This window comes from Branchiostoma floridae, chromosome 5 (assembly GCF_000003815.2).
Source record: "Branchiostoma floridae strain S238N-H82 chromosome 5, Bfl_VNyyK, whole genome shotgun sequence".
NCBI lineage: Eukaryota > Metazoa > Chordata > Leptocardii > Amphioxiformes > Branchiostomatidae > Branchiostoma > Branchiostoma floridae.
In genome coordinates, this window is record NC_049983.1 from 21,220,365 (window position 1) to 21,233,607 (window position 13,243).

Genomic DNA, 13,243 nt, shown 5'->3' on the forward strand with positions numbered 1-13,243 from the left:
CCTCCCGTATCAATACACGCTCTCACCTTGCCGCCATCAATAGCGGGCGCCTCACCCTGCCGGCGTCTGCACCAAACAATGTGGACGTGAGGACTTCTACACAGACAGCGGCCAGCATCGTCCTCCGAATCCCCACCCACATTCTACCTGTTTTGGTCATCGCGACAAAAGAAATCGTCTAATCTAAATGACGGAGAAGGTCCGACAAGACCACGTGTGGTCAACGATCACGGCTTGCGAAATCTAATGAAACAGATCCAAAGGTGAGACTCTACCGGTCTGAACTGGTCTGATAAGGCCACTTCAAATGACCCTGCATACATGTGTGTCATGTAAACATGCCATGTAATGCACAGGTGAGAACACGCAGGTATATGCGGGCAGGTGAGAGGGCTCCTATGCTGCGGGCAACTGGTTACAGGACAGATAGGATATTTCATAGAACCTCCTTGATTAGATCAAGGAGCCTTGAGTGGATATATGCATCGGACTGAATGGTTGGTGGGAAGAAATAACCAGGTGCATTCATTCATCGTTGGTTGCCGGAAGAATTCCGGTATTTCATTTTGATCACGTTACGCAACTCAAAGCGAAGCAGGGAAATAAATGTGTTTTTGGTAGGATGAGGGTGTAAAGATGATGTGAAGGAGCTGATAGCAAAGTGTGTCTTATCGTCATATTGACTATTGTCATCAGGCATGAGAAGTTCGAAGACAAAAACTGCAAGTGCTACTTGACAACGTTCAGCATGTTCTGTGGTCTCTCGAAAAATACCGCTCACCGAGGACCTCTAGCGGCTTTACATAAACGTACACGCTGCAAAACGAATCGTTTCCATAGACGTCTTGGTCTTCTTACAGTCCCTTGCCACACAGTGTATTGCAAAGATGAGCAGTGAAAAACGACCAGTGTCCACACATATCCTTAACCTACTTATTACGTTCAAAATATGAAGGTATATGTGTACATGTCAATTAACATGGATGTAGGCGGCGCTTTACCGTGGTCGACAAAGTGCTCTACAGGCTTTTCATTGACGTCATGATGATTACAATTTCAATCCGACGACGACCATGTTGGCGGGTAATTGAATTAAGCAGTAGCATCTTCGTGTGGTTAACAGACGTACATTGTAATCCAACATGGCGTAGATGGCAAATGAAAAGCCTGTGGAGTAGAAGTCATTTCAATACCTCCCGGCATCCTTTTTGTGCAATGGTGCTACCAAACCACACGTCCATTAGCAACAATTACATGTTCCGTCGTGCAAGAGAAGAAACAAACATAACGTTACAACCAAGATACAGAAAAATAACAGTTCAGGTCACCACAGGGCGACTTCTCATTTCAATACTTCCCGGAATCCTTTTTGTGCAATGGTGCTACCAAATCACAAGTCCATTAGCAACAATTACATGTTCCTTCGTGCAAGAGAAGAAACAAACATAACGTTACAGCAAACCAAGATACAGAAAAATAACAGTTCAGGTCACCACAGGGCGACTTCGCGACAGACAATCATCCCTGGTATCGAGATTAACTATAAAATGGAAAGCCAAGTTTACTCTACTTCTACAAGCTGTCTCTTTCACTCGTGACATTGTCATCAAGAGTGCGCTGTGCAAATGCCAAACTTTATTAATGTACTACCGTGATGTTGTAAAGGATACAATGTTTGGCAAATCTAATGTCTACACTATTCTACTCATAGGAAAGGGAACTACACAATAAATTCAACAAAACAAATTAATAAATCGTGTTGATAATCGTGTTAATAATGTGGTGGTGTCAGACTTTTATGTGTTTATTTAGTTATTGAGGTCAATTCACCCCTCAGAGTGTAGGGAATATCACAGTGAAGACCATTTCCTTATTGCCATCACCTGTGTGGAAAAACTTTTTTGCCCATTGTGACAGCGATAAGGAAACCACACAACCCCCACCCCCGACAAAGTGGCCACTTTAAATCTTTGGAAAACCAACCGTGTGCTCCAATTTCACCACTGACATGAGCCCTGTCGCAGTTGTATTAAACTGACTAATTGTAACCGTCTCCAGTCAGATTTACCGGTGCCATAAGATAGTATGGCAAAGGGATATAGCCTGACCGGTGTCATAAGATAGTATCAAAGCATATAGGCCAGCTTTAATACTATCTTATGGCACCGGTAATCAAGTATTTGTATGTGTTACGTTTTGTCATGTGTGTACTTTTACATATGTCCAGGAAGATTAGCAGTGTACAATAATATTTTTTGTATCTCAGCTAATGGACAAATAAAGCCTCTCAAGCCTCTCAACCGGTAAATCTGCATGGATATTAACCGTCTTGTACATTGGTAACTTTAGAATATAGCTGAATCAGCTTTGATAGGTGTGTCTCTGAATACTCTCCAAGCAGAGGTTGGTGGCAAAATGTTACCCACCAACCTCTGCTTGGAGAGTATCTCTGAAGCCAATTTGGCTTACCGTCACACAGAGACTTCGATTTTTCACCCAACATCTGCTTGAACATTAAGTGGTTTGTCTTATTCTCAATAAGGGTGTAGCAAATTAACGTCTATATTTGTTGCTTTTTAGGGGGTATCTTCATCATGTTGTCAAGTTTCAGACGATGGTGAAAAAAAACTAGCACGACATCCTCGTTTTTACCCTGGGAAACCTGCTCGAGAAGCTTCGCAAATAAGAGTTACCGATCCCCTGCATAACGCGCGCCCTCCCGCCTCTATGCACACGCCCCACTACCAGCTGGCCCCACTTACGCCGGTCCCCAACATCGCTCGCTTCGAAAGAGGCTCGTGATAGTAGGGGCCAGCTGGTTTGAGGGCCGGCGGGTGTTAGGCGGCGGGTGTCCCGTGCGTGCGTGTTGTAGGGATCGGTAAACTTTGCGTGCCTCGTTAGGAGTCTGCGTTTTCCCAGGGTACCTCGTTTTTTTCCTTGAAAAAACTGGCAAAAATTGATTAATGGAGAATGGATCGATGCCATCACAGTAAGGTAAAAGCCAGTGCGGCCAACGCGTATACAGCAAACACTGATGACGATTTCGCCCATGTAAAACGTGCATCTTCCAAGACGTCAAGGCAGTCCCGGCATTTAGCAGATTATGAGTCGCTTCGCTTCTTTCGCTTTCGCTACTTACACCTTGCGATTTTGTTCTGTACTTCAGAGCTGAACTGCACCGGTGCGTACATTAGGCGATTCTATTTCAAGTAAGCCGTCCTGGTCTGGTAATTCACTGTCGCGAAACAAATAGACCGGCCGTTGACAACAGGTATCGGATATAGGAAACAAGGACGAACATGAGCCTTTAGAAGGTCAACTCTCTATCAAACCTAGCTCCGTGGTCAATGTATTTACGTTTTGTAGGTGGCAAAGCCTGATAACTTGTCGCTCGACGTGTGACGAGACTTCCCGCCACCTGAAGTACCAGTAGCAGTATTTAAAGGGACACGCGCCTTTGGAAATTATGGGCATAATGGGTCAAGGATCAAGAACGGTCAAAAAGTCAATACCGGATCCTTTATGATTACCCTATTTTCGGCTTACCGGATAGCCAGTATGGGCGGTACCAGACGGTTGTGATACAGACATGCATTTATGAGTTGCCTGGCCGGAACCATTTGACAACGATGTTTATTCGTGTAACGTTACAAATATTTTCAAACATCGTTAGAATGTATCACACAGAGCACTACAAAATATGATGTCGATACCAGATCCTTTAAGTTTAACATATAACGTTACTTCAATATAGGTGAAGGGTTGTAGGAGCATATATAGGTCACTGACTGTAGGATCTTAATAAACAAAGTCACCAAGACAGTCAAATATTTGGCTGTCGTAAGTGGTAAACACACTGGTAATCCCCCAAAGTAACCATGATTCAGGGTCCGTGGCATTTGGTCAATTGGGTTTATTTCCTGTTTTGAAAACGCGTCCTTGGCAACATCGCCTGACTGCCCTTACGGTCACGGGTGATTGGCCGTCAGGTGATTCGATATTCACCTCCGGCAAACAGGAACCGCCCGAGCCAGGTACTGCACGTACCGCACCTGTCACAGCGACAACCGACTGTGTTCACATGTGAAATAAAAGAACACGCTATTTTACCTATTGAGTGGTACTGATCGGTGATAAACCAAGAACAAAACTGAGCATTTCGTGTTTTTGTAATGTTCAGTGTCACATGTGTTTTCCATGCAAAAGCAGGGCCTGGCAAGTCACGCCTATTGCATACTCCCTTATATTGTACCACTGTCACACTATTTACGTACCATTCATTGAAAGGGACTGATGCACGTAGCTAATAATAGGGTACACCTCCTTACCTACACACCGGCCAGGTACAGGCACGGTGTCACCTTTCACCAGCACCTATCCCTGCCAGGGGAGCGGCACTAGCCACGCCCCCATAACAATGGGCGATATCGTAAGGCTCCCCTAAGAACGATCACAATGTGCGCGGTAGTATAAGTACAACGACGCTCCTCCACTGAGTCAGCATGCGCTGGTATACAGGGCGAAGTCTGCTTACTCTACAGGACAACATTAGCGGCCAAAGGCATTCCATATTTGTGAGGACTTTCTGAACGGAGGAGGCTGTACATGTATCTACAGAGGGTCATGATCAATTATCTTCAATCATCCACTCGTTCTGTCATATCACCGTGAGCCACCAATTTGGTGCAGACGTAGGGGCATGTTGTCCAGTATTTTTATGATGGCATCCTCTTGGAAGCTGACTGCAATTCAACAAGAAGGGGAAAATGTCAGCTTTCTGGATTATGTTTATCGTCTATCACTGGGGTCAATATCAACGCGGATCCACAGTGAAGCCGACTGTTGTGAAGAGTACAGTCCCGTGCTGTGTGGCAAGAAAGGTTGGACGCTGGTGAAGAGTGTTGGAAAACGCGGGACAGACAATGACGACTGCTGCTGGCCAAGTTGCGTGATTGTGAGCCAAGACGGAGATGTCATAGTGGCTGACCGCACGGACAAATGCCTTAAGGTATTTAAGAGTCAAACCTGGGAATTGAGGAGGGAAATCCCTTTGAGCTATAAGCCACTCTGCATGGCATTGTGTGACAACAATACCTTAGTGATAACAGGTGACGCCCAAAACATCCACGTGTTGGATTACCTGCATGGGAAGGACAAGTGTGTCATCCAGGTGACTGGGCCGGTAGGGCCCGTTTGCCCATCTGGTGTAGCTGTGGACAGTTTGGGACGGATCATTGTCACTTCCCGCGGGCAGGGTTACGTCCTGAACGGCAATGGTGATGTGTTGACAATCCTGGACGGTGAAAGTCAGGGTCAGTTGGGAGACTATCTACACGTTACCACCAACAGTAAGAACGACATCGTGCTGAGCGATTTCTTCAACAGTTGTGTGCATGTGTTTGACTCAACCGGCCGACTTGTGAAGAGTTTCGGTTCACAAGGATCGAGGGACGGTCAGTTGGACCATCCCATGGCTATCTGTACGGACGGGATGGACAACATTCTTGTGGCAGACTCAGAAAACCATCGCATTGCCAAGTTCAGTGCGAATGGGGACTTCGTGGAACACGTGGCCACGCGGGAAAGCAGCTTGAAGTTCCCCTATGCAGTGACGATGTCTGAAGACCAGAGACAGCTGATAGTCTGTGATTGTGACTTCAACGGTTTTATCAAAGTGTTTTCCATGGACGATTTATAAATAGCAACAATTGCCTATTGTTCCCGGAAGGCAATTATTGCTATTTATAAATCGTCGTGTGGGAATCCCACTATATGCAATGATGTGTTATTGGATATACTAGTACATGTTGGTCTGATTCAATGTCAAAGCCAGCCAGAGTCAAAATTGTGACCTACAAACCCAGAACAAAATTGACCACTTGATCAATGTAAAATTCATGTTCCATTCGTTTTCAATGCAACGTAGAATATCAAAAGCATTGGAATTGGACAAACAACGCTGACAACTAATGACCTTATCAATCACTCAATATGATTATAATGATTTGTTGCAAATTAGAATTATAGAATACAAAGTAAAAATGTGGAATGCAAACAGTTCATTTTATTACCATTATCAAATATACCAAAAATACACATCAACATATTGCATCCAGCTCTCTTGCAGTAAAACATGTCATTAGTAGAAAGTGCAGGACCGACAGCGACCAGATACTACATCATGTTCCACTCTACCAGCCAATAAGGTCCATCCTATTTACAGCAGTTACCTACATCTCACTGTTGAATCTACATCCCTACCTACATCTGTACTTCCAGTCCCAGCAGTGCCTTAAATGATGCCATTAACTTGTTTTGCTTGGCCTGGATGCCATTCTAGTTAGCTGTGTCTGCTTCAAAATCCTTTCCCCTGTATAAATACCTATTTAACAACTTGTACAACAATACATGATCCATATCATATAAATCATAACTACATTCCAAGTATCTTATTTTCTCCTTTTAATTCTTTAATCCTAAATTCAAAGGAAGACCAGGCTCACATGTATCGCAATATTCATGAGTTAGGTCTCTTTCTGTTGATGAGAGAAATTTAAAGCTAGCAGAGATTTTCAGTTCCATCATGATAATGATTGGTCATAGGAAAAAAGTTGTGCTTCGAATTACCAAAAACCAGGTTAACCAATTACCAAAATCCTAGCTTTTTTTGTTGACCACTGCAAGGGACATACAATTTCCAATCTTATGTCTGAATGATGAATTTCAACTGTTGATATAAGAATGTGTAGTAAAGGTTGTTCCTTTTTGTTCATATCATCATACTTGTGTTTGTACAATCTATATCTGTATTTTTATGTTGTCTGTGCTATCTGTGTTATATGATGTCGAAAATACCTGTGTTTTTGTTTTACCACATTTCATTTTTACGTAGTATTTACTGTGTTTTGACGCATTTCATTCATATGTAGTATTTATTGGATCATTTTGGCTGAAACCTGAAAAAAGAAGAGAATACCTACATACGGACGCTAATTGTCTAGGTCTGTAATTGGAAACACAGGATTTTTCCTTGACCGTAGACCTGTAACGTTATGTGTTTGTGTGCCAAGTAATCTACTTCAAACATCTATTTGTGGGTAGCTTTTTAGCTCCTACAGTAGAGAACAATGTCTTATGTTCCCAGCAAGTAAACATTCTGCCACGAAACAGGATACTGAGAATAGCCAAAAGTTCAATGTCAGATACAGTGTGGCTGTCATAGACTAAGTGAGATCCTACATGTACAGTTTGTGAAAAAAAATCAATATTTTTTTTACAATAAACAATCTTACAGAAGACTGAATGAATCTATTTTCTTTGCATGATTTTCACAGGAATCAGGAAGACATGAGACATCACTAACATACAGCAACTTCCAGGCTATGATAAATAGTAGACTCCAATGATTGTTTACTCTACATATGATTTGGCTAACAAAAAGGCATGAACAAAAACTTCAATTATTCCTGTCAGACTTAAGGATGGCTTTTTGACAGATGTCAAAATTAACTACACATATTTAATAAGATTCCTACATATGTCCTCAATTTGTTACCTTCAAATATTTACAAACAATTGATAAAACATCAACAAGCTGCAAGAGGAAATGATGCCATAGTTTCCAGCTTTACAAAAAAATTGGCATGTTCCTTCAAGCATTATCAATAATAGAATTAATTGCAAAGGTTTCACTAGCAAGCTGTCCACCATATATGTCTACAGGCTGGCAGTGACACATTTGTATACATATACACACCTTACAAACACCAAACAGAACCAAGCTCTTATCTTACAAACAGCTTTCAACACATTTGCTAGCTAAACCAGTGTCAGAAAAAAACAGTGATAAATACTCCAACATTATCCAATGTTAACCTACACTACACTAACATATTCTTTATCATGAACACTCATCTTCCTCTACATTACATTCAATTTTCTTCATTTACAAAAATAGTCATCTGCTTTGATAGTGAAGTTACCTTTACGTATACGTACAGCCTCAGAGACATGTCAATTGAACCTGAAGCCCACTTACTTCTCATGATAGTTTTTTCCTGGATAAAACCTGGCATAATTATAGCAGTTTGACTAGTCATTATCAAATGCTGCTACATTTGACAGCACTGTACAGGCTCTCATATACATTTCAAGAAGCATAAGCAATACTATCAACACTGTCAGTTCAAGCAACGTGTTAACTCATCTGCAGGTACAACAGAATTAGCCATTGAACCTTTTAATTACTACACATATTTCTACTGTATGTTCTGAAAGGTCCAAAGGACTGGAAATCACAAACAAGTCTTTGATACATTTCATTTTAATCTTACATCACCTTACATACAACACCCACTAGTTATACGCTGCTGGATGGCACCAAATTCAGTAACTTGCGTTGCAACGCAACACAAAACTGGCATGTCTTTACTCTGCCCTTTATGAAGTTTATCTTCACATCAAAACATTATCTTCATCATTCAGACACTTATCACACTCACTGTCTGGCGTATCCCCCTGTATTGATGATAATGTTAACACCTGTGGCTGATTGTATACAAGTTTACTATTGCCTTAACCTGAAGGATCGTCTACCCTTTGCCATGTTAATAAGTACAGTTTGAAGGGCAGTTCAAGATTCTATTTTACACAAAAACACATCAAGACATCTTAACACAGTGTTGTGAAAATATCTGAGGAGAATAGGTATGTTGAAGCCTGATTAATTCCCAATGAACGACTGGGTAAGTTCGTGTTAAACAGACTGGGTACATGTATATTGGTACAGTTTGCTTTATACAAACAAGTTATACTGCACTCAAAAGGATCTGACATTCCCTTTTGGAGGTCTAAGTTCAACAAGATCTGATGAACAAATATTTAGTGGTTCCAGGTGAGTCAGTAATACATGCACATGTTTACACAGTTCCCTTTGCCTGCAGTGAAAGGAAAGCACACATACATTGTAGACATTTTCAGTGGTACATTGTTACACTCCTTTTATGCAAAATTAAGTACAACCAGTCAAATAATTATCCACATATCTGAGAAAAACAAGATTTGTAATATATACTTGTAATATATACAAATATGTATATACTTATCAAGACTTAAAATTGGGTATTCAAAAAACAAAAATACCTTGCAACATACTGTGAACAGCACTTAAATCTTGATATTTTTCAATAGCACTCTTGATAGGTCTATGGCATTGAAATCATATCATGTGCATGGCTAATATATCAATAACGCATGTCCTTGTCTTGTAATTGTAGTGGCGGATCAGAAAGGTTTGTTCTGTCAAGGAGCTTTTAAAGCTCCTTGGTTCTGTCAAGCAAATATATCATTTTCCTAGTTCAACAGAATGACACTCTGTACCAACAGAATGCCAGATGCCAGCTCTCACAAGTAAGTTTACACATCAAGCTTGCTCAAACCCTGGATCTACATGCAGCTTTGTACAAGTGTATTTTGGAGTGTGAAAGATGGGTGTGGTGGTTCTGGTGTCAGACCTCCCCTGCCATGGTGGACGCTACCTGCTCCAGCTTGTAGGCTAACTTGAACTTCCTGGCTGTGTCGTCCATCTCCAGTAGACTCAGCAGCTGGGGACAGAATAAAAAGACATTAATAAGGACACCGTAAAACTGTCTGTGTGTGAAACATACTGCAGAGGATACATCATACAAGTACATGTACATCAATTATGCATTTATATTACCACTTTGTCACTGAAGAGGAAAAATCTTTTAAAACACCATCTTTGAAACCTTCCATTTCTAAATCTAGATATAAATGGCCAGTTTTGGCTTTTGCATCATTTGTTATGGACATGCTATTGTCTGATTTTTTTGTGGTAGATAGCCTTCATTATCAGGTACATGTAGAAGTATCACAGTACCCCTAACAGCTTTCTCTGGAACTGCAGGGGCATTTTGCTTAAAAACTAAATGAGGATAAATGAACAAAGGAAAAATGCATTTCTGTAATATTTTGTAAGTATGTATCTTAGTCACAGATTTACACAGGAAAATATGCGGTATGCAAATTAGGAATTAATTTGCATGACTACAAATGTACACTACAATGCTGAAAATTTCTTTGACAGGCTTAGATAAACTTCTCAGTTTCAGCATTCTATGATAACTCTACGTTTGCAGAAACCATGATTCTGTTTCTTGACAGCAGAAGAAAGTGGTGCCTACCTCCTCACTGTACTTGTTGGCATAGCTGTAGAGCTCGTGCAAGGCACTGATGGTGTTGTACTCGTTGTAGTGCAAGCGTGACTCTTCGGCCAGCACAGCGTTCATGTCCTGGTCACTGATTGGTGGGATGGCCTGGATGTCCTGGTAGTACCTGAGTGAATCATGGAAACAGACAGGTTAAGTACAGCAGACTCAATTTACTTGAGTGACATACTTTAAACACAAGTGTCAGTGCTGATTGGAGAGTTTGGGAATAAAACTAGATGTCCTTAACTCTGTCTTTTCTCATTCTTTTTTCTATATTGATACTTAATATGCTTTCTTAATACTGTATGGGCACGAATACTGATGCGCATGGCAGAAGAAAAGCAGATCCTGCGAAAAGAACTCTGCAACAGACCTGAGTCAGCTTACAGATGTACCCTATGTGCCAGAGACTGTCATTCTCGTATAGGACTGTTTAGCCACAGTCAACGCTGTAGGGCTGATATCAATTAGGATTCTACCATGGTCAATATTGACCCAAGGAGGCCATATATATGGGCAAAAAACATTTTGACAGGGTTGGTCGCAAATACCCTGTGAATATACATGCACGTCTATATTATTCATTGACTTGGTTCTTCTTAGATCTTTTAGAGTCATCTTTGCAAAGGGTAACTCAGTTTGGAGGAAAAAATACACTTCAACATCTATCCAGAGTACAAAATACCATCAAAGCTAGTAGGTAGTAAAACCCCTGACCTGTTGACCCAGTTCTTGTACTGTGGAATGTCCTTGGCGTACAGCAGCTTGCTGGAGGGGGAGTCCTTGCCCAGCCGGTGGTCGGAGATGGAGCAGGAGTCCATGAAGGTCTGTGCGATGACTGACAGGCAGGCATCCACCGTGTTGGACTTGTAGATGTCAAACACGAAGTTGGGGTTCTTGATCAGGTTTATCCAAAATCTAAGTGGCAGGCTGTGGAAGAGGGTAAGAAGAACAATAGCACTCAATAATATGTTTGGGACATTTTTTTAATCTTCTACCTAGCAATCTATCTATTACATCATCAAATAGATTTGATGCTGTGCAACCTTTAAAAAGCATATTGTAACAATTTCAAAATGTCTATTTCAATGCAAAGTTTTACTGCTGGGATAAGCCAATGAGCTTGCTTTCTTCTTCAGATACCGGTAAAAAATCTGATCAGCTATGCATAATTTACTGTTCCACAGGTATCTGCCCATCAACTAGCCCTTTATCTACTGTCAACCACCTACAGCATACCTTTTGCAAACCAGTAAGTTTCTTTGCACTGATCTACAACACAACACATTTTACTGTTCCTTTCATATCTCTCCATGGACCTTTATCTACTGTCAATCACCTACAGCAAACCTTCTGACTAGTACTGCAAACCAGTATGTTGCTTTGCACTAATCTACAGCACACTGTAGTAACCACAGTCCCCACCTGTTGCTCTTCCATGTGTGAATGACGCTGGGGTCGGTGATGGCGTGTCTCTCCGCCTGCTCGTCTAGGAAGTCAAACAGGTACTTGATGGCGAGAGGCAGCGTGCTTCCGCGGTGCGCCGTGCTGAATATCGTCTCAAACAGGTCATCTACAAACTTCTGCAGCGTGCCCTGTGGACAGGAACAAGAGTGGAAACATCAACTATGGCACATTCTCTAAAATAGGTGAATGACCATTGACACTGAATGGGAAAAGCAAGTATATGACTTTGAGCATGTTTCTTGTGGCATAAATATTAAGAGGATGCTGATCTTAAATCATGTAATCTATTTCTTTGCTATATTTTGTCCAACTTATCCTTCCTCACTCATGACCTCAATGAAAAGTAACCTACAAGTCATTTTGAGCTAATGATCAAACAAAGCTAATGGGAATGGAAGAGGTTAGGAGTGGTACCTTGGTAGCCAGGAGCCTGGTGAGATAGATCTCTGACACCATCTTACTGCCTCTGTCTCCCTCTCGCTGCATGTCCTGGTCATGATGCTTCACCTGAACTCACAAAACAGCAACACAATAATTACATCATGTGAATTTGCACATTTAACTTAACAGACAAATGAACTTTCATGCTAACATTCAACTTAACTTAATTTTTCATCACCTTAAACAGTAACAAATACAGATCCATAGGTCATGTTATTGTTTGTCCATACAAAGAGAAACACTAGATACAAAGTACAGAATGGCTTCAACAAGAATAAAAACATAAAGTGTTACCATAAAAACTTAAACTAAAAAAAGACATTTCATAATGAATGTCTGGCATATTAACTCTGAAAGGAAAGTTTCTGCTAGATTCAAATATTCAACATTGCCACATTAAGAGAAGTTTAGTTTTTAAAATGAGAATAACTATGATATTCTGAAGAGGCCTTTACTGGCCAAAGTCCCTGCATAATACCATAAATATAACGTTACATGTGTCTTGCTGCCTACTGACCAGGTGCCACAGCTTGATGCCGTTCTCCAGGTGATCAGGAGTGATGATGGGGGAGGTGGACCTGCTGGCAGGGCTGCCGGGGAACCTGCTCAGTCCTGGACTACTCACATTCATACAGTCAGCAGCTGCAACAACAATACAACAAGTTAGAGAAAGTTCTCTGGACTGGTCAAAATCATACAGTCAACCACTGCAATAACAACACAAGTTAGAAAAAGTTCCATGGACTGGTCACATTCATACAATCTAATGCTGGTCACATTCAACAAACCACATACAATGTAACTCTGGGTATGACAATGCTCAAAATAATACTTCTTTCTAATATTTTGACTTAAATGGCAATGAAAACAGCTAGTACATAACTAAAAAACGCAGTTACTCAAGCAACTGGATATTATTTGGAAACTGTCAATCGTTACATATCGCATCCACTATCTTTCGTCAGTGACAGTGACGAGATCTGGCAGAACTAGGTTTTATACCCTAATGGTTACTCCTTTCCTCAGCTAGTTTCTACAGGAGTCATTATTTTCAGGCTCATCCTTCTAACGTTAGATACTGATTTTGTGAGAAGGACAAAGGTAAG

General features: G+C 41.2%; 3 protein-coding genes across 3 annotated transcripts in view; 1 reads left to right on the plus strand and 2 right to left on the minus strand.

Annotated features, from left to right (window-relative positions):
- Positions 1-315, minus strand: part of LOC118415507 (T-cell leukemia translocation-altered gene protein homolog) — a 24,218-nt gene extending 23,903 nt beyond the window's left edge. Inside the window, exon 1 of the mRNA XM_035820170.1 lies at positions 27-315. Coding sequence (XP_035676063.1) covers positions 27-160 — 134 coding nt within the window. The 5' untranslated portion in view covers positions 161-315. The remainder of the gene's footprint in view (positions 1-26) is intronic.
- A 4,405-nt stretch (positions 316-4,720) lies between these two features.
- On the plus strand, positions 4,721-5,698 carry LOC118416255 (tripartite motif-containing protein 3-like). Its single transcript, XM_035821340.1, has one exon. It carries the CDS (start codon positions 4,721-4,723, stop codon positions 5,696-5,698), a length of 978 nt encoding a protein of 325 aa, XP_035677233.1.
- Positions 5,699-6,044: 346 nt separating this feature from the next.
- LOC118416499 (plexin-A4-like) overlaps positions 6,045-13,243 on the minus strand; it is a gene marked incomplete in the record, with an annotated part of 11,672 nt that continues 4,473 nt past the window's right edge. The window contains 6 exon segments of the mRNA XM_035821621.1: positions 6,045-9,602; positions 10,203-10,353; positions 10,947-11,159; positions 11,655-11,824; positions 12,111-12,203; positions 12,655-12,779. Of these exon segments, the coding sequence (XP_035677514.1) occupies positions 9,507-9,602; positions 10,203-10,353; positions 10,947-11,159; positions 11,655-11,824; positions 12,111-12,203; positions 12,655-12,779 (848 nt within the window).